The sequence below is a fragment of the Lutra lutra genome, chromosome 8 (assembly GCF_902655055.1).
Source record: "Lutra lutra chromosome 8, mLutLut1.2, whole genome shotgun sequence".
NCBI classification, from domain to species: Eukaryota; Metazoa; Chordata; class Mammalia; order Carnivora; family Mustelidae; genus Lutra; species Lutra lutra.
The window spans coordinates 142,935,483-142,956,137 of NC_062285.1; the positions used below are offsets into that span (position 1 = coordinate 142,935,483).

At 62.4% G+C, this 20,655-nt stretch overlaps 1 protein-coding gene and 1 long non-coding RNA gene across 3 annotated transcripts in view; one reads left to right on the forward strand and one right to left on the reverse strand.

Moving 5' to 3' along the window:
• Positions 1 to 1,586: 1,586 nt before the first annotated feature.
• LOC125107663 (uncharacterized) lies at positions 1,587 to 5,559 on the reverse strand. Its single transcript, XR_007129625.1, has 3 exons — positions 5,347 to 5,559; positions 1,930 to 2,885; positions 1,587 to 1,754 (listed from the first exon to the last, which is right to left on the reverse strand). It is a non-coding gene; the product is annotated as an uncharacterized LOC125107663 (long non-coding RNA).
• Positions 5,560 to 5,836: 277 nt separating this feature from the next.
• TAFA5 (TAFA chemokine like family member 5) overlaps positions 5,837 to 20,655 on the forward strand; it is a 185,990-nt gene continuing 171,171 nt past the window's right edge. The window contains exon 1 of one of the 2 annotated variants that reach the window (XM_047743441.1): positions 5,837 to 6,033. In XM_047743441.1, coding sequence (XP_047599397.1) covers positions 5,922 to 6,033 — 112 coding nt within the window. In that variant the 5' untranslated portion in view covers positions 5,837 to 5,921. The remainder of the gene's footprint in view (positions 6,034 to 20,655) is intronic. The other variant, XM_047743439.1, reaches the window with a different exon arrangement.

The window sequence follows — 20,655 nt, forward strand, 5'->3', positions numbered from 1 at the left end:
ACACTCTTTTCTGGGTCTTCATCTTGCTGGCCTGCCTGGAAAAGTCTGGAATTTCTAGCCTACCCCCACGTTTCCATGAGCCAATTCCTTAAAATACTTTTCTCTCTCTCCCTCTCTCCCTCCCTCCCCATCTCTCTCTCTCTCTCTCTCACAGCTGTGGGGTCTGTTTCTCTGGAGAACCCTGGCTAGTGCACCTCTGTAAAGCTGTAAGGAACAACAAAGTGTACAAAGCGAGAGAAGAGCCCTCGTCCATACCCCGCTGACAGCATATTCATATCTCCAAGAGGAAGTATTGCACATGATATCTACAACAAAGACGGTTTGTGGATGGTGCGAGACAGACACACAAGGTTGTTGACACCTGCCATGGTCTCACTGAGACCTTTCTGCATTTTCAAACTTCCCCCAAATTTAAAGGTAATTTATTCCCCAAATTAAAATTTCTGAATAATCAACGGTAAGAAGACAAACCCATGGGGAGAAAACCCGGCAGGGGGTGTCGACAGGTGGTTCTCGAAAGATGTGAATGTGACGGATGCACAAAAATCGTAAACGGTAAGGACGTTAACAGGTGTTTGTCACCTGAGCCACTGGCCCTGGCCCTCTCCTGGGGACAATAACGGAGCTGGCATGGGCAGCCTGTGATGTCCTCACAGGCTCTTGGAAGAAATGTAATTTAATATGACATTTTCTGGACGTTTATTTGCCAACTGTATAGCAAGGCCTTCAAGTCGTGTCCTTATTTGGACCCAAGAATTCGATTTCTGTGGTTGTTCGTCCTATAAGTAAGTGCATCTGTAGGAAAGGACTTGGGGACGAGTGTTCACTGCCGGAATGCCTGGAGGAGCAGAGCGCCGGAAACAGTGCGAGGGTCCAAACGCTGATTAAGCAGTGGTGGTATTTATGCAGGACAGTGTCACCCGGGGCCATGAAACGGGGTCCCAGAAGAGAGTGGACTGGCGTGGGACAGCGCTCACTGCCGACCGAAGGACACAGTTCACGACAGACCCACAGAGCCGTGTGCGAACACAAGGAGTAACGTTACCAACAAAACGCTCGGGGCGGCTAACTGGGGGCACCACGGAGGGGTGTTTTCTTTCTCCGCCTCGTGCATCCATTTTACAAAACCGTCTTTAAATGGACATAATTCCATGACTTCGGAGCGTGCTGTCTGGGGCACGGCTGCCGGCCCCAGCCTCAGCCACCCCTCCCTGTGCCACTGTGGAACGGCGCCGGCGCGTCCCCTCGGCCCCCCGTGTCACAGCGTGCACATCCAAGCACAGGTGTCCGGTGGCCCCTCTCTGTAGGCGAAGGGCTTGGGATGGTGCCTGGAACTTACCATGGAACAGAGAAACACGACTTCTCGTCACCGACCTTGAGTGGGTGGAAAGGGCAATTACCCCTAAAAATAACGCTCTCATTCCATCTACCGACTCTGTGAAAAACCGTTTCCAGGGCTGAAATTTCAGGGCCTTCTGTCGTCACGGGGCTCGCGGCCGGCATTCTGCACCTGCCAACCTTCTGCCCGCTCCTGCCTCTTGCCGCGGGGCTGGCTCCCCATCAGCCCACTTGCCTGCGGGGAAGTGGCCCCACAGACGCTGTCGTCCCCACCTGGCCAGTACCTGTCTCACGCAGACTCCTACACCTGCTGGGGACGGCTGTCCTGTCTCCCTCCCTCCCTGCTCCCGCATCTCTCGGCGGTCAGGGGCGTCTCTGCAAACTGCACACGGGACACATCGTGGCCAGCAGTGGGCCTGCAAAGGAAAACCTGCAACTGTTTCTAGAGGAGGAACAGACAGGCCCAAGACAGTCTGCCCGTTAGCTGCCTGCCACGCGCCGACCGCTGTATGTGCTTCGCAAAACCGTGCCTGCCCTCCCATAAAGTACACTGCCCTCCCCAGTGCCCGAGTGGACACCCCCAAATCTTACCCAGTTTAACATCCAGCTAGGAATCTCTCGGTCAGACCGGCAGCCCATGACCTCAGTGACCAATGTCCCATGCCCAGTACGGAAGGGCAGAGAACAGGAAAACCACAGACAGCACCCCTGTGTTTTGCAGCAGAGCAGTGACGATGGGCACACATGCCCCGTGGAGGGGACGCTGGCGTTCCCGGCCCAGACCTGGAGGGAGTGCCACGTCCAGCCACCCTCATGCGCCACTCCTCCTCCATGGGCCACTCTGCGTGTCTGGGGCTCCCATGGCCCCCTGAGCCACCGGAGGCAGGACGCCCCATCTGTGGGCCAGGACACAGCTTGGGGCATGGGGGACCCAGGAACTGCTCGAGGCTGCAGGACAGGATCCCCAGTCAGCTCTGCATGGAGTGGGGCTGGGGACTGAGCGTCCACTAAACTTACTCGGCTTTCAGAGTTGAAGGTGCTGTGGGCTCTCGCCAGTCTCCACAGCCAGCCAATCGACGACGACAGACTGTCACTTGGCCGCACGCTTTGGGATCAGGAGCTGCGCTGTTTCCTAGCAACGGAACTCGGCGCCCCGCTCATCCCCCACCCTCAGCTCCCATCGAGGTCTGGCCCCGGCCCCCCTGGGAGCCGCCAGCGCCTGCCCTTGCCTCCCGCCGGCCTTCCAGCTGTGCCTTCTGGTGACCCGTCCTCCCCTTGCCAGGACACTGCACTGACCAGCCGCACTCTCTCCCGTCCAGCCTCCCTGGCTCCCAGACTCTCCACCACCCCCGACTCCAAGCCGCAGGCACCGTGGGCTCTGTTCTCTCTCCTCTTCCCGGTGCGGTCATCCGGACCCAGCACAGACTTGGCCAAGACACTCCAGATTCATGAATTGCTCCTGCCTGACAAACGTTCTTTGCTTGAACAAAAGCTGGTCGGGCTCCTGATCCTTCTCCGAGGCCCACCAGGGCACCTCCTTGTACGATCTGGTTTTAGCAAGAACCCTGCTATGTCAGTTCTACCAGAGCTGCCCCCGTCCCACTGACAGCCGCCCAGGCTCCCCATCGTCCAATGTCCCTCCTTGGAGATGCCTGGTCCCCGGGCTGGCCTTCAGCCACGGTCCTGTCAGGCCGGCGTAGCCAGAGCCCCTGACCCCGCAGCCTCTCCCCGACAGCACGAGCCCGTCACAAGTGCCCCCGTCCTTGCGGACGGCCCTGCACCAGGCCTGCCTCACCAGCTTTCACAAGAGTCTTTGAATACCTTTTCCTTTAACATGTCCAGCCCCTCGTGTCACAGCCATGGGACTCTCATAGCATGAGCTCCAAGAGGAAGCAGGTGGTGCCACGCACCGCGCCTTTCTTCCGCTTGGGGCCCTCCCCCACTGCCCACCCCCAGCATCGCCCTCCGACCTTGGCGTGACCCCTCCAGTGCACCCTCCCACACTCGACGCAGACCACATCCCTCCGGGAGCAGCCGTGCCAAGCGGACAGAATGACAGTAAACACGACCGTCGGTGAGCAGCCCGTGTGTAAGAAATGAATTAGGACAGAATGGAAAATACCCCAGTATAGCGAGAGTGTAAGTATTGTTTTGTGAAGCTGTCATTTCACGTGTGTGTGTGTGTGTGCGCGCGCGTGCTTGTCCTGAGGACGGCAGGACAAACCTGCAAACCCACTCGGCCGGAAGCTTCCCTGGCCCGCCCTCCCCGAGCTCCTGCCAGACAAGCCTTCGGCCCCGCTCCTCGGGGCGCGGCCTCTTGGCACTGCTGGTGCTGGTCTCCTCGTCTGTTTCCCAAACCAAGCACACATTTCCAGGGGCCAGAAAGTGTGCGTGTTGTCGAACTCGCCTCCTCCCGCAGCGGCATCTGGAAGGTGCTCACGGAACAGACCGGGATGCAGGAATGCCCACAACAGGAGACGAGATGAGGATGGACGGGAGGGGACAAACGTGTCACGCTGTGAAACGTCGCGTCCCTTTTAGCAGGATAAAAGGCTTCCATCAAAGGGGGGAACGTAGAGCTAGAGAGGCAGGCCCCCCCGGGGCGGGGGACTGCAGGGACCCTGAGCAAGGGAGCCCCTCCCGGTCCGGGGAGCGGACCCCAGCCCGCCGCACCCAGACCAGGGCTCCCACCCCTCCTCCCTCAGGCTCTCAGGAGCCCCGGTCTGCAGCACCTACACACCAGCGAAGGGAACCAGGGTGCTGCGTTGGGAAGATACCAAGAAGGAAGTCAGACCGCTTGAATTAAACAGGAATAGAAAATTTACGAAAAAAATCATCCAGGACACAATGACATTACAGCCTCTGGTGAGGGCTCCTCACTGAGCCGCCCACGGGACTGGGAGAGGTGGCTTGGCCTGGACTGGTCCTTCCTGCTTCAGCTTCCTCCACACCAGGTGTGTGTGTGTGTGTGTGTGTGTGTGTGCTGCGTGCACGTTGCATGTGTGTATATAGCATGTGTGTGGTGTGTGTGAGTGAAAGGATGTGTGTGTGGTATGTAGGTACCACATGTGCGTGTGTGTGTGCACACGTGTGTACATGGTGTATGTGTATGTCGTGTGTGTGTGTCTCGTGTGAGTGCAGTGAGTGTGTGCCGGTGGGTCCCTTGCGCCCACAGCAGGCTCCGAGCAGCCGTGATCACAGGCTCCATGGTCTCCTCATAGGCCCAGCAGGCCAGGACCGGAGGGGAACAGGAGATGCTGGGACCATTTTTGCTTCAGGCCCTCTAGTGGCTCCTGGGAAAGGGTCTCCAGTTCCAGCAAGACCTCATGGGGTTCTGGGAGCCCTCCCTCCTCATGCAGGACCAGAAGATCCCTTAATCAGGAAGGATGAGCTCATGTCGGAAGGGGCCCTGACCTGCGGAAAGCCAGCGCTCGGGGTGGGTGGTGTGGCTGCGGACCGCAGGGCCCGAGTCTCCCGGGGGGGAGGGCCATCTGCTGAGCGCCTGGTCTCGGGAGCTCATCTTGCTGCGGAGACCTGAGAGGGAGGAGTGAGGTTGGAGACTCTGACCTCAAAGGACATACTTGATCCTCTCTCCTCTGGTTTATAGAAATGAATCAGTTTTGCTGATGATAATTAACTATGCAAATAAAATGAATTATACTAATTGTCATCCTGCTTTCAGAGTCCAGCCCCTAGATGGGAGTTCAGAGACCCGGGACTGGGGCCTGGTAGGGGAGGGGCAAGGAGTCAGCTCTCCAAGGTCCAGGGCAGTGCACAAAGGGCAAGGCGCCCCATGGAGGACAAGGAGGACGCTCGGGAGGGGCTTGTGTCCCTGCCTGGCAGTGCTGGAGCTAGGGAGACCAGGAGCCCTCGAGCGCTGACCTCAGCTGACTCTGCAGGGGTCTGAGACTGTGCTCTTTGTGGGTTCGAGGACACCAGCGCACGCAGGACCCAGAACAGCGGTGAAGGGCGCATCTGGGAAAAGGGCCCAAAGCACCCTGTACTCACAGTACACTCTGGGACCCGGTGTCGCAGGCCTCTGCGGAAAGGAGTCGGGGCTCGTGGGGCCCACGCGCCACACAGCCCAAGTCCACAAAGTTCGCGCTGGCCAGGCCTGTCCTCCCCGAGTGGTGCCCAGGCAGCGGGCGCGCCGGGCCGTCTCTGTCGCCATCCAGAGGCGCGGCCTGGGCGCGGCGTCCCCTCTGCTTGCCTCCCCCGCCAGTCCCGGGGACCGCGCCGGGACCCCGCGGCGTCGGGCGCGCGCACCGGGCGCGCCCCTCCCATTGGTGGCCGGGCGCGCCGAGCCCGGGCGCGCAGCGACGCCCAGAGCCGTGGGGCCGGCGTCCCCGGGCTCGGGCGCGGGCGCGGGCGCGGGCTCGGGCGCGGGCGCGGGTGCGGGCGCGGGCGCGGCGCGGGGCGGGCCGGCGCGGGGTGCAGTGGGCCGGAGCCGGGGCGCGGCGGCGGTGGCGGCGGCGGCGGAGGATGGCGCGCGCGGGGCCCGCACGTGGAGGCCGGCGCGGGGGCGCGGGCAGGGCCGGCTGCTGAGACGCGCTGCTGCCCCCCGCGCGGGCGCCGCGGCTTCAATGGCGCCATCGCCCAGGACCAGCAGCCGGCAAGATGCGACCGCCCTGCCCAGCATGTCCTCAACTTTTTGGGCGTTCATGATCCTGGCCAGCCTGCTCATCGCCTACTGCAGTGAGTACCGCGCGGCCGGGCCCCGCACGGCCCTCGGCCCCGGCCCCCGCGCCCTCCCCCAGCCCGGCCCGGCCCGGCCCCGGCGGCCGCCAGGAGTCGGTGCGGAGTTGCCGGCTCGCGGCGCGCCGTCCCCGGGTCCCGCCGCTCCCCGCTGGGCCAGGCCGGAGAGGGGCCGCCCGGGCACTTCGGAAGCGGGCGCCGCCGCCGAGCCTCCCGCCCCGACTCGGGGGCAGGGCCCGGGCGCCAGGCCCCGGGTGGCGCGGCGATGCCCGGGGCTGCCCGGTGTGCGGCCGCCGCTCCCGGCCGAGGCCGGCGGGCCGAGCCGAGCCGCGCGCTCCGGAGGCGGCGGCAGGTCCGGGGCCGCACCGCGGGGGATGTCGGCGGAGCGCCCTGCCCGGCGCCCTCCGCCCGCGACACTCCGGCGGGCCGGGAGCGGGGTGTCCCCGGCGAGAGCGGGCTCGGGCTCGGGCGCGCGGCTGGAGCCTTGCCTGCCGGGGAAGCCGACTCGCCAGGCGCGTCCTCAGAAAAGAGAAGTGAGGGGTGCGGTGCGTGGAGGGGCCGCCGCCGCCGCGGGCATTTCCTGAGTCGGTCCGGGGCTCCGACCTGACCCAGCGGGTCTGGCGCGGGGCCGCGGGTGCGGGGCCGGGTGGGTGTGGGGGGCCGGGGACGGGGACAGGCTCGGGGCGGCCGGGGTTAGCGGCCGGGGGTGGGCTGGGGGTGGGGGGTGGCGGGAGTCCCGGGAGCAGCCCCGGCTGCGGAGGGGCCGGTGGTCAGTGCGCCGGGCGCACACTCGCAGCCCGCCAGGGTGCCGGGAGTGGCCAGGGTCCTGGGCTCAGGCTCGGGGGCCGGGGTGGCGCGGGCTGCTCGGCTCCCCGGCCGGCCGCCGGGCACAGGCTCCCGGTCCCTCCCCGTCGTAGCGGGAGGAGAGGACGGGCGCTGAGGAACACCTGTCATGGAGAACTGCCATGGGCGCGGGAGGTGATGGAAAAATATGGATTCTTAAAAAAAAAAAAAAAAAAAAAAGAGGCCAGCGCCGCGTCTGGCTCCCGCGCCACCACCTCAAGTCCGGCCTCCCGCTGGCAGTCCGAGCCCTCCGCTGCCCCCGGAGCGGGACCCCAGCGGGCCACGGAGCCCCGGGCGGCGGCGGCGGGGTCTCCGAGTCCTGGGACAGCCCAGCCCGCCGGAACCGCGAGGACCCCGGTGCCCCCGCAGGCACGGCCCTACTTCTTCCATCGCCCACCGTCGCAGGCAGCGGCTGGCGCCCCGCGGGGAGGGGACGCCAGGCGGGAAGGCCCCCAGCGGGGTCGTGACTGAGCTGCCCAGCACGCACTGCCAGCACTCGTTGGGCCCTCTGGGGGGGCTGGAGCTGGGCCTTGGAGCTATGGTCGCATGGGTCCCCTGGCTCCCCGAGGCCATCTCGGCCCTCCAGCGGCATTCGCAGGGTTCCTTGGTGATGTGCATAGAGCTGATGAGAGAGAAAGTCCCAGGACCGCCTGGGGGCCATGTGAATGCTCTTCCTGGTGGCGTGGGGGCAGCAGGGGCGCATCCAGCAGTGTTAGGAAGGGGACTAGCTCCCTGGGCCTCCCCTGGGGCTGCTGTCCTTGGCTGGCGCAGGTGACGGGGTCCATGGGTCCCAGGGGAGAACTCAGGACAGCACCTGGGCGGGGAAGCAGCGGCGATTCAGGTGAGAAAAAGAGCAACCACGGACGGTTAAGTGTAGGACGCCTTGGCGGTGGTTTGCACACGCCACACCCCCACTGAAGCGCGGGCCTCCCCGGCTCCCACCTTGTCAGTGCCCCCGGCCTCGGCCCACTGCACTCCCCACACCTGCACCTGCACGTCACCCTGCCCCTCCTGTCCCAGGACTGCTGCCCGCCCCAGGCCGGGGTCAGAGAACAGCCCCGCTGCAGCCCACCGCCCAGACACACCGTGGAACCCGAGATCCCCACCCACACGCTCAGCCCGGCCTTAGCAGCCTCCCTGGTGTTCTGGAAACAAATCTTCCAGCAGGACAAGGACATTTGGTAAAATGTCTTATTCGGAAGGGTAGAAATCATTAACAATGAAAGCTTGGGTTAACCACATTTTCATGGCTGTTGCTGTTTCCATGTAACGGAATAATTGACAATAAGATAAGACGTTTGCAGACACACCCCATTTCACCGGAAATGCACTTGGAGAAATTAAAACATTTTACTAAAATACAAAATAGACATAATAATTTATAGCGTGGAACGGCAGTCCTGCAGGAAAAAAAAAGGATTTTTTTTAGAATTGGTAAAGCAAGTAAAATGCAAATGAAACAGTTCTTATGATTTCCATTCTCTTCTCCAGTATATCTGGGATGAATAAGAACCGTTAGCATCCTTGTTTGTAAATTGTTTTTGTTATCAGTCAGGATTTTTATTACCCAAAATGTTTCTGTGTTATGGAGCAGATATATTTGGATCATATTAATTAGGGAAACTGATAAGCATCATATAGAATTCAATTATCTTCCCTATTAAATCTGAGAATTTCTCTGCAGCACACAAGGTGTGCACTTTCAGGCGCGGCGTGAGGGAAACTGGGTGATTTCCTGGCCTGGTTTTCCGTGCGGGGATGTGGTGCGGGGACCCCGCCGTGGCCGAGGCTCCTAGTTAAGGAGCTGGGCTCCACCCTCTGGCCGGAGAGAGACCTGCAGCCCACCAATTAGGTTAGTTGCTATAGTGACACGGTCTTGTCATTTTTCTCCCATTGGGGAGCAATTGCCAGGAAGAGCGGAAAGAGGAAGGGGGTCCTTGGCGGCCGTCCCCAAGCCGCACACTCGGTGGCCTGCAGACGTCCTGCTGGCGGCAGGGCTGGCTCGGGGATGATGAGCTTGGGGGAGAAAGTTGGAAGTCCTTCCTCTTTCTTTGTGTCTTAGAAGGAGCCGTGTGTGCCGTTGGCCCCCTGGCCGATATGGAGCAGAGGCCTTGGCTAGGGTGGATGTGGTTCTCCGAAGCTGGCACCGCCGGCTGGGTTACTGGGGGGGCGTGACTGTGTTGGGGTGCCCGTCGCGGAGGACATGGTCGTCTTTCCGCGCTGCCTTACAGCAACGGCCAGCGAGGGGGATGGGGAACACGAGGAGCTAGTGAGGGGTCGTGTCCAAGCCTTGACTTGGACACTTGTGTGCGGTATTTAGTCCGAGGTGAGAAGCTCTGTGCTGTCCCCGCAGGGAACGGCTTGGCGGACAGTCCTGGCGTGCAAATATTGCTGACGTGGAATTTTTTTTTCCCCAGTGGATCCCATCAAAATTGACTCGTAGTATTGAGTTAAATCTCGTGTCCTCAGCTGCGACGATGAGAAGTTACCAACTTCTGAATTGTTTTTAATCCATTAGGACACTAACCGAGCGTGGGCTCTGTACTGTCGCCTTTTCTTTATAAATACAATTTATTGCGTAGTTAGGAGAGATTAGAATGTGCTACTTTCCCGCTGTTCAAATTTTATTTCTGGAGTTCTTGGAGAGGTGAATTCGAAAATACTGGGCTTAATGAAGTGATGCCATTCAGAGGTTTCTCTCTCATCTCGGGCTCTTTGTTTTTTTGTGGGGTTTTTTTTTTTTTCCTTTCTTTTCTCCCATGTGTTTTTATTTGATGAATTCCTGGCTGGAGAGGCTGTGGTGATGGTTTCTTTCAGCTTCCTAAAGACAAGTCACCTCTGCTTGTGGGATTTATGCGAGCTGAGCCGGATGCCCAGGCGTCAGCGACGTAAGGGGGTTTCGCCCATGGAAGTGTCCTCCTGAGCACAGACCCCTGGGGAAGCGTGCTGGGGAACAGTGTCCGGGAGCAGGCAGCCCTGGTCAGTCCTCCCAGGAGTGTCTCCAGCATCTCTCCTGCCCGTGAGGACAGAGGACAGCAGATCCCAAAAAGGGGGCTGCGTCCCGCCGTGAGCTTGCCGGGTCTGCTTGGCTCGGGGCTCCCGGCTAAATCCCACCCTAGAAGATCTTGGTCGGGACTCGCCACTCGACATCCAGGGAATGACGTGTGTAGATCAACTTTTGTGGCATGAAGTATTTTCAGGTGACTTTTATGGGCGTAATTATAGGGAAATGTTATGATAATGTGGCACTAGAAAAGGGAAGAAAAGCAAAACATTAAAATCCCCATTTCTTTATATAGCTTCACAGCTGCGCCGAATGAGAAGGGCTCCTTTCTGCATTAAAATGTGGTGCTCAGGAGTTAATGACCTCCACAGAATGCCACCTGTCACCCAGAGTGCCGCGGGTGACGGCCGAGGGATGGGGAGGAGATTGACAAGGAGGGCCGGGATTGGGGTCTCCTGTTCGTGGGGGGACTAGAGATGGGAGAGGGAGCTGCAGGGAGGCCGAGGGCCTGGGGATCTGCCAGTTGTCCATTCTTTGGTATGGGGGGTGCCCCTGGCTGTCACGAGGCTAACAGAATCTGCTGGTGTCCCTTTCTAAGTGCTGCCTTGCTCCCATGCACGGACCCTGGGAGCTGGAGTTTAGGCGCCAGAGCTCCCCAGAGCCCGGTGGCTACTGCAGGGCATCCCTCGGGACTGGAAGCCCCCCCAGGGCCCCATGGAGTGCCCCAGCTCCTGTGTGGGGTGGGGGGACTGCCTTCTCTACTCTGGTCCACAGCTTTACAGAGCAGGCCCAGGACTGCGAACTGAGACTCGGGGCGGGCAGCTCAGGCTGGCTGGACGGCTGGGCTTTCCAGAAACGCCGAGCGGCTGGCTGCAGGTGGGGGCTACCGTTCTGCCCACACCGGCTAGTGTGGCGGAGGGCTCGGGAGGCTTTGTAACCGGCACTTACTAAAATGGATGCCGGGATCGAGTGTGCAAGCACCTCTGTCTCCAGCTGGGCGGGCAGGACTCCTCCGGAACGCCGCCTGCTCCCCGCGGCTCTGGGGAGGCCTGGCCCCGCTCCACGCCAGCCGCGGCCTGGAGGATGGCGGCCTGGGCCTGGTGGGACAGTGGCCGCGTAGCAAGAGTCTCCCTGGAAGAGAGTCTCCCTCGTCTCCCAGGGCTGCAGCCTCCCGTCGCTGGTGGGCTCCTGCTGTGTGCCAGCCTCCCCCACGGAGGGACGGCCCCCGGGGGTCCCTGCCTCAGCACCTGGCTCTCCGTCTGTGTCTGCTGCGGGAGCAGGAGCAGCTGACGGCGGCCCCGGCACCTGTGGAAGGCGGGAGACTCGGTCTGCAGTGGATTCAGGCAACTAGGAATTAGGGCTCCTGGGAAGGAGAGGCAGCCGTGCTGGTGGCCCCCTGGGCTGGCATTCCAGTGGGGGCTGGACGGCCAGCACAAGGCAGAGGCAGCGGAGCTGGGGACAGGCAGCCTGAGCCAGCACACCATCGTGGTGTGACCACCACCCTCTCTCGTCTTGGCCAGTCCCAGCGTTGGAATGGGAGGAGCCTGGCAGGGGTGGCGGGCGGCTGCCCAGGGTCTGGTCCCGAATTCCTTTTCTACGGCGCAGCCTTCTCTTTCCCTGCCCGGCCTTAAGCAGTCGGCAGTCCCCGACCCTAGGCCGTGTGTCCAGTTTTTCTTCGAAATGCATCTTGCTGTGCTCCAGGTCTGCCTTCACTGCCGTGACCCCAGCACCCCCACCCCAGACACATCAGCATTGCCCGCAGCGCTGTCTGGCAGCCCTGGGACCCCACCTGCGGTTCCCCGTTGAGTTTAAGCTCTGCACCCCCTCTCCTGCCCTTCTGTGAGCACTCGCCCCTGCTCAGGTCACTCCGGGCCTCCCAAGGCTGGACCTTCCCTGCACAGCGAGACTCTCCATCCCCGTGTCCTGGCCTGGCAGAGTCCAGGCGTGAGGCCTCTGCCCTGGGGCCTCCCCTCCTAGGAGGGGGTGTGTGTGCCTGTTTTCGCCTGCACAGCCTGGTCCATCCAGTTCACGGCCAAGTTCACGGCCTGCTGCATCCCTTCACACAGTGTAACACCCTGCAGTGGTGCTGAACCCAGGCGGCAGCCAGGAGCTGGACCAGGGCTGGGACTGGCCCTGGTGGCAGAGAGCCTCCTCCTCCAGGAAGCCGCCCCTGAACACACTGCCTCACCTCCGTCTCCAGGGCAGCGCCACTAGGAGATTGATTCTGGGGGAAACACTCATTGACCCGATCACCCTGAACTGCGTGGGCTGCCTGGGCAGATGGAGGCCTGCAGCCCTGGGGGCGTGGCCAAATGCCAGGGGCAGGGCCGAGGTGCTGGGCGGAGTTGAAGGCCGGGGGCGGGGTCCGGGGCGGGGCCAGGGGCTGGGGGCGGGGCTGAGCTGTCTGAGAACAGGCCAGCTGGATCCCCAGGACCTGTTGCTCCGGTGTCAGAAGTGATCAAAGGATTTCCGCGGGGTGGCGGAGAGGGAGGCCGTGGAACCCCGGCGAAGAGCTCCGTCTTGTGACGCACCATTGGGGGCCGCCGGCTTCCGGAGGCTTCCCCTGAACCCCTAACCCCTCTGACCCCCTGACCCCCCGACCCCCCAACCCCCCGACCCCGCGACCCCCCAACCCCCCTCCTTCACCGGGCTCCCACGTGCAGCACCCAGCACCCTCACGCTCCTCGGGCACCTGTGGCTCGGGTGCATCCCCGCAGGCGCTCGAGGGGTGCGGGGCGGCGTCCCTGGGCCCTCGCCCGCAGGCCGGGCCCCTGCTCCAGCCCTGGGTCCCAGCGGGCACCTCCGGGTCTGTGCAGGAAGACTGTGGCCTGGGGCTCCGCGCTGCCGGCTGTGAGGGCGTCCAGGCCCCGCGCCCCCGGCCGGTGCACCAGCCTGACTTGGCTGTCTGCTGGGCAGCACTGCCCGCCCTCTGCAGCCCTGCTGGAGATGCCTCTGCTGGGAGAGGAGGTGTCTCCGCACTTTCCCCGCGGGTCTGTTTTCCGGAGCTGGAAACGGCGGGGTTCACGGCCGCTCACAGCCTGTGTGTGCCTCGTGGCTTCTCCACAGGCAGCCGGGTTGCTGGTGGGGACGGCACCATGTCAGGCAGTGGGCACACCTCGGATCCCGCCGAGACAGGGCAGGCCGCGTCCACCCACCTTCTGAATTACCCCGCCGACCCGCGGGCCTGGCTGGTCCCCAGGCAGGATTCAGAGACTTCTGTCTGCAGCTCCATGGAACCCGTCTCATCGTGCCTTTCCCTCCAGAAAGTTGTGCCACAGGCAGGACCTTTGCTGCCTGGAAATGCTTTAATTTCAGTCCTTCTGGGGGAAGCCGGAGATTGCTGCCCTGGTGGGGTGCCAGCGTGCCCTTCCTGTTGCCTTGTCGCTGGGCCCCAGGAGCCCTCTGCAGGGAGAGTGGTGCCCACGGTCAGCAGACGGGGGCAGGTCTGGCGGAGCAGACAGACCCACCACCCCCCAGGATGCCCAGTGAGACTCAGGACATCAGCTTGTCCAGCACCGTCCTCCGACCTTCTTCCTCCCTTTTTTCCAGGGTGAAAATAAAACCCCCTCCCTCGTCCTCGCACTGTCCATGGGGTGGGCACAGAGGAGTCCCTGAGCTCCCACTCACACACCTGTGCGGGCTTCCCCACAGCCCCCAACCCAGCGTGCGTATCCCGTGTCCCCCTCAGACCGCGTGGTCCTGAGCTGAACCTGTGGCCGCCCCCTGCCGGGTCAGCCTTCTGGGAGACCCCTATTTGGTAAGATAAGGAAAGGTCAAAAGTGGCTGTTCCTAAGCATGTTCTCAACCTGCAGGACGGGACCCATAGTGTGGCCCATCAGGAGTAGAGCTGGCGTGACCCGAGGCCCCCCTCACCCCGTGCCGGCCCCTCCCCCTGCCCCAACCCTCTGTGCTGTGTCCTTGTTTGTACACACAGCTGTGGCACGGATATGTCGACAAACAACACAGACACATTCCATAGCTTCCCTTCGGGCCTCAGTTTCCCTCCCAGAGCTGATGCTGCTCATGGCTGTGCCAGGCCAGGAATTTATCACAGTGACATCAGAGGCGAGTCTCCTGGGCTGCGGAGTCAGACATGGAGGCCAAAGACCACAGGGCAGGCTCGCCTGGGCCCTGGCCCCCCTCGGCCCCATCAGCGTGTCACGGGGACAGTTGTTTGCTTTCTGCTTCAGCTCTGTGGGGTGAAGGGCCCGTGGGATTTCACCTGCGGTTCACATAATGGAGCAGAGCACTGCTGGACAAACAGCTCTAGTGTGCTTTCAAGCAAGGGTGGGTCGCTCGGGTCACCTCGCGCCGAGAGAGCTCCTTGCACATCGATGACCCGCTGCCCCTGAGCGCGCAGGACGTGCAGGGACCCTCCACGTGGAGGGGAGCCCGCGGCACCAGCACTGGGCCCACTTCCGCCCTGGCTGAGCTGGAGGGTAACCCTTGTCAAAACGTTCCCGACACGAAGCTGGCACTCCAGGCTCTTCCCGTAACGAGGTGGCTGATTGAGAAGTGAGTCATCTGGGTTGTGGCTTGTAGTAACGCTCCTCCGGAGCTGGGTCCCACTTTCCTGTGGTCCCTGCTCTGGCTGACGTCACCCCGTATCACAGAGTGTCACCTGCCAGAGTCGCCTCGGGGCCCTCCTCCTTGTAGACCAGGCAGCGGAGGCCAGGGAGTGCATCTAGGCCCTGCACGACGGCCCAAGGGGTGGCTGGTGCCCGGTGTGTTTGTTGTTCACCATGCAAGGGGAGAATAAGGAGGAGAAATGGAGCGTGTGTGGGGGGTCCCGGCCGGGGCACAGCGCAGGAGGTCTGGATTCGCCATCCTGTCCCACTGGCAGCCAGAGCTCCCTCCCCAGGGCTCACTGTCACTCTGCCTCCGTGGCCTCGACCTAGAACTCCCCGGCTCTAGACCAGCCAGCCAGGCCCTCCAGGCCACACCCCATCCTTGTCCCCACCCGCCAGATGTCCCTGCCACTGTGACCCCAGGTTGTGAGCCTGCAGCTCCCCTGCCTGGGCTGCTCTTCCCCTCACCCCAGTGCTCTCCCTCCCCGCCCCGCAGGGCTGGGCTCACCCCTAAGGCGGGAGCAGCGCTGTGGGGCAGCGTGGCCTCCCCTGTGCCCGGGCCTGGCTCCTGCAGCATCAGGGAGCAGATGCCGGGCCCGGTCCCCTGGCCGCTCTCTGAGCACTTCCTATGCTCGGGCTCACACGCATCGCCCTTGAGGCGAGCTCCTGCAGCTCCGTGTGCTGGGAGATACTGCCACATGGGGAGGGCTCCGGCACTCTGCTTGCCTCCTGAGTGCCCTCCGGTCCAGGCACATCTCTCCAGGGAAGGGTGCTTGGGAGGCTCAAGGAGGGGGGCAGCCGACGTGGGGTACGGGTGGACACGGCGGCTTCATAGAGGACAGAGCTCTGCGGATCCCCGGTGTTTGCCCCTGAGAGAGCAAACTCCGCACCTTGGGGTGCAGAGGCATCCAGGGGCAGGAAGCTTGCGTGGCAGGTGCAGGGGCTCTCCTGGCCAAGACCGATGCCTTTCTCTCATCGGAGGCGCACGTGAGCATGCGCTGCTGAGCTGGGAGGCTTTGCGGGCCCCGGCACATCGGAGCAGCGGCCCACAGGTCCTGACCGGTCCCTGGGCCTGCACACTGGGAGCGGTGTCCCTGGGGTGGGGTGATGTCGTGGCCCTGGACGGGGCATCGGGAACCCAGACAGAGCGGGGGGAGCCTGGGGAGCCTCCTTCCTCTGTCCTGGAGCAGCAGACATGAGCAGGAGGGCGAGCCTGGCCCGTCTTCCGTCGGCTCCTGCGCTGGGTCCAAGGGTCAAGTGCTCGGCCGTGGAAGCCATGCTGCTGGCCACCTCGTGGGCCTCTGCAGGACATGACGACCGCGGGTCACTTGGCTTCGCAGAGATGGGGGTGGGGTAGCCAGGGCTGTGAATTCTAGGGATGGTCCTTCCCCCAGGGGATCCCACCCAGTCCCACCTCCCTTGTCTTCCTGTCTTGAACTTCAGAGGAGAGGGGCCAGTCTGTGCCGCATGTGGGCTCTCCAGTGCCCTTGCTGACCGCCGGGAGGGCCGGCCTCTCGCCTCTCGTTCGCTGTGTCCTGCGGGTTTGCTTGCATTTCAGGAGCAGCTGGGCCGCGGCCGTGGCCGGGCGCTCTCACGTGCTCTGAAAGCCCACTGGGTGATGGAGGGTGGGGGGTCCTCCTGGCTCGGCTGAGGTCCACGGTCTCCTGCCGACTCCAGGGAGAAGTGCGTTTGCTGTCTTCACGGCACCGGATTTGCTTGGCCTGATCGAATGCTGAGAACGTCAATGTGCGCTTTCCCGAAGCTTTGGGGTTCCACTTTGGGGGTAGAGGAGCAGCCCTGTAGAGCCCGTGATTTTTTTCACAGTTCAAATGCTAACGCCTCGCAGGCCGGCCTAAATGCCGCTGGACTCACATGAGTGGCCTCTCTTTCAGAAAAGCACTTTGGCTCTGTTTTTAACTTATTTTTCTCCTGTAGTATCCATCACCTGATAGCGTGTCCCCAGATAGAGCTAAATGCCATTAACAGCTTGTGTAGGACTCGTGTTAATTAATTGATGCTAATTTATGTTCCTCAGCTGCTGTGTGGCAGTGGGGGAGGCATGCTGGCCACGGGAGCCACGTGGGACCTTCTGTGGGCTTCCGTGCCCTCATCGTGTTTCCCTTCATCACTGGCTGCTTTCGGGGGGCGGGGATCTGCTGACTGGAGCAATGCTCTGTCTGGGGTGACCCACCACGACCTTGAGCTTCCAGCTGGAGAACCGGCCAGGTTCTGGTTGAACCTGTTGTTGGCGTCATGGAAACACGGCCTGGCGAGGGGTGTGCAGGGGACCATGCTGTCCCATCCGGCCACGCCAAACAGACTCCACACGACGTCCTCCAGACGCAGCCCCGGGAGCAGGCTGGTTAGCGAACGCCCGCCGTTTCCTACCTCCCGGCACGGGACGGGATCTCCCCAGAGTAAGAGTGGGACCAGGCTTGGAAAGCGCCTGGGGCCATGCAGGTGGGAGGCCGGTGGCCTCCCGAGTCCGTCTCAGCCCATCTGGGTTTTGTGAGACACGGGCCGTTGACGCCTTACAGATCTCGAGCCCCTGGGACGTCGCTGTCGTCAAAATCAGCATCTTGTTGTTCTTAATAGAAGCGCATTTGTCGATCGGGTCGGGGTTTGGGTCTTTGCTCCCATCTTTATTTCGGGATTCCGACGTGGAAGGAGAAGCGTTTTCTAAAGGCAGTGGACACGCGACACCCGGACTGAGCTGCAGGGGGCCGCGGGCCGCCTCCAGCCCGGACCCCGAGAGCCTTGGAGACTGTGTGCACCACTTCATAGAGGCTGAGGTCATGGAAGTTCACAGGTTCTCCTCACGGTCTCGGTCTCGGAGGTCATAAGGTTTCCCTCTGTTGAACCCGGGAAGTGGCCAGGACCCCCGAAACGAGGGGCCTCTGTCCACTGAGCACATCAGCACCACCCAGCATGGCCTGGAGGGCGTGGGGCCGTGAGCAGGGACCTGGACCCCTCGGAGAAGAGGCTTCCCGTACTCCACAGGCCAGGCCTGGAGCCCTCCTCACCCTATTCACAGCCGGGGGTGGCCCCACAAATCTGAGCCCCAGTTTGCTCTCTCCATTCCTGGAGCCAGTGATGGGGCAGGGGGTGCCTCAGAGAAGCAGAGAAGCAGGACTCAGCCCCATGGAACAGATGAGGGAGCTAGAATGTTCCGTGGGGTGGACCCGGCCACCCCTGGGGTGGTGACACTCGGCCCAGCTTGTCCCGTGGGGCTGGGGCCCTGTGAGGCCAGCTCACCGGGGGTGGGGGGCCGGGGACATGGGCTCCCTGTGGCAGGAAGGACCTGTGCCCGGTGGGGTGTTCCCGCTGCCCCTACCTCGGGCCGGATGAGAAGTACGGTCATGCCAGGGACAGCCGCGGCACGCGCTACAGGGCGCTGCGAGTGAACACCCATCCTGTGTCTCGTCTGAGCTCTGGAGCCTCCCAGGGCCCAGGCAGAGAAGGGGTGATGCGCACGGGGACAGGAGTCCCCTGATACACCTCCCGCCTGGGGAGGAGATGGGGCCCCTGCGTGTCTGGGGATCAGAGGTGGAAAGTGCCATCGTGTTCTTGGTCTAGGTGAATGGACCGCTGGTCTGCAGAAGGATCTTTCTATGACATTAGTCCTGGAGTTCCTACCATTGCAAAGCAGTGACAGGGCAGATGGAACTCAGCCTCAGGTCCCCTCCCCCATCCACCCCCTGGGACAGCCCCACGGACCGTAGAGTTCTTGGGGCTGCTGGACATGGGACAGGCCACTGGGCTGGAGGAGCTGGTGCCACCGGGCGGGGCGCGGCTCTGCACTCGGGGTCACCAGAGCCTCTGCGGGTCAGATTTCCGCTGGAGCGGCTGCTGGCTCAGTGTGTTCTCCCTGTGGCTCAGGCGATGCATTATGGAAGGTTCCAGAGCTGACCTGGGAGTCCAGGGAGTGCTCCTGCTGGCCTGGGGTCCTACGAGCTCTCCAGAAGGCTCCACCATTGTGACCTGAGGTGGGGGGGGGGGGTGCCGTGCCTTCTTCCTGCTGTGTGTGCACAAGGAAAAGCCTTTCATTTCCGCTCGGGAGGTGGTTTAAACCCCACGTGCCCACGGGCTGTGGGTTGTAGGTTAACACTGGGCTGTGACCCTCACAGAGGTGTGGCCTGAGGTCTCTCCCGTTGTCTGTTTTCTCCCATCTGCTTCAGAGCGTGCTTGCGCACATGTACTGCAGATGTCAGCCACTCACACTTGAGTATGAATGAGGCTCTGATGCTGATTCAGCTGACCAGGGGCTAGTGTGGAGATAGGGTCTCACCCTGTCTGACCCTGACTTGGAAGACTAGCTCCAGCCGGTGTCACTGCCTGTGGGGTAGAAGGGCCTTTAGCAACGTCTGAGCCACTAAGCGCAGGAGGAAACAGCACGTGCAAGGCCCATGGGGTCCTTGTGGTCAACACCACGTCTCTTGGTTCCAGCAGCAGTACAGACGAAGACCGACTGCCCCAGAGTCTCCCCTCTGGGACTCCTCATGTGCCCTTTGTGCACAGGGCCCCGCCTGGTTTCGGAATCCCACTTCCCAGGGCTCTGTTCCGGGGTCGCGGTTGCAGTCCTCCTGCCACTCAGATTCCTGGGGGTTCCTACATGCGGGGCAGTGGTGACAGAGGCTGGACCTGAGGCCCGACTGTGGGAGCCCCGGCACCAGGCTCGTCCATGCAGTCAGGCTCCCGGGGTCCACGTGGGACACGGTTGGAAGGTGTGTGCCCCTTAGCCCCCCGCCGTGTGGCCTTGCTTTGAGCAAGCACCACGACCCCTCCTCCGCCAATCCTTTTCCCCTGGAGTCTTCATGACAGTCATCGCAGGTCGATGCTGCCATTTTGTTTTGGAGGTGAATGGGGCTTGGGGAAGGGGAGGGACGTGGCGGGGTCCCTGGCAGTTGGCAGAGGGGAAGGAGTGTGAGCCCCCAGGCTGGGTTTCCGGCTCTAGGACTCTGGGCGGCCAGCTGTGGCTCTGCCAGGCAGGGGTTTCTGTGGTAGGGGTGGGCTCTGGGTGGTGGCGAGAGGCAGGCTGGCCCCAGGACTGGTCTCTCCTCCCCTCAACCAGCAGCAGGGTCCTCTGAGTATCCTTCTGGGTCACATGGTTCCACCTGGACCCCGGTTCAGGGTCCCCAGCCTGGTCAGGTGAGGGACACCCATGCCCAGGGCTGCGGCAGACATACCAGACCAGCCTGTGAGAGAGAGGTGGGCGCCTCCCTGACTCCTGGGTCCTGATGGGTGAGGAGATGCCCCCCAGATGCCATCTTTACTGTTTCCAAGTTTAGATCGAATCACGATTTTTGAAAAACGGACAGAAGGGAGAAGGAGGGTCTCCGTGTTCTCAGACGATGCCGGGAACCCCGTCTGACAGCCCCCAGCAGCGAGGGAGAAGGGTCAGCCCTGGGTACCCCACCCGGCTTCCCCCTCTTTGCATGGGGTGGGGGGAGGAAGGGACACCCAGCACCTGCTCCTGGTGTGAGAGGGGCCATTGGGGCCTGGACACTGTCATCACCTGGAAACCAGCTGTAGGGCTCACCTCAGGCTGGTCCTGTGCTTGCACACAAGCTCCTGAGCTGCTGTGGCCGTTTTTCCTGGCTCCTGCCTCCCCCATCAGACCAAGAGCCCTGGGATGACACGGCTGGGGCAGAGGTCCCTTGGGTCCAGACCCCTGCCCAGGACCTGGTGTTCTGTGTGAGGCTTTTACAGATAACTCCAAGGGAGGTAGAATGGCCCCGCGCTGCTGTTTTAAAGCTGTAACAGTAAACTGACCTGTCCTATCAGTGCCTGCGTGAGGAGGTCGTGGGCAGGTGGGGCTCTCGAAGGGGTCCATCCTGGAAAAGCGGGTCCCCATCCCTAACTTCCTGTGGGAGCCGCAAGGGGAGCCTTGGAGGAGAGCCCACGAGGGTGACGGGACTGCGGCAGCGAGGGCCCTTGGGGAGGGCTGCCTGGGCCGGGGCCGCGGGGCCCTGAGCTGGTGTGCAAGGACAGGGAGACTCGTGGACACCCTCCCCCAAGCCCCTGGGCTGGAGATGGCATAGACAGAGCTCTCTGAGACGTGACATCACGGGGCTCCTCTATTCCCCTCTAAGGACGAAATATGTATTTGTTGTATGACACACACAATAGTAAAAATCACACCCAGGGAAATAAAAACCGTTTGTACTCTCATGGCTCAGAGAGGGGAGTGCATGCACGGAGTTTGTT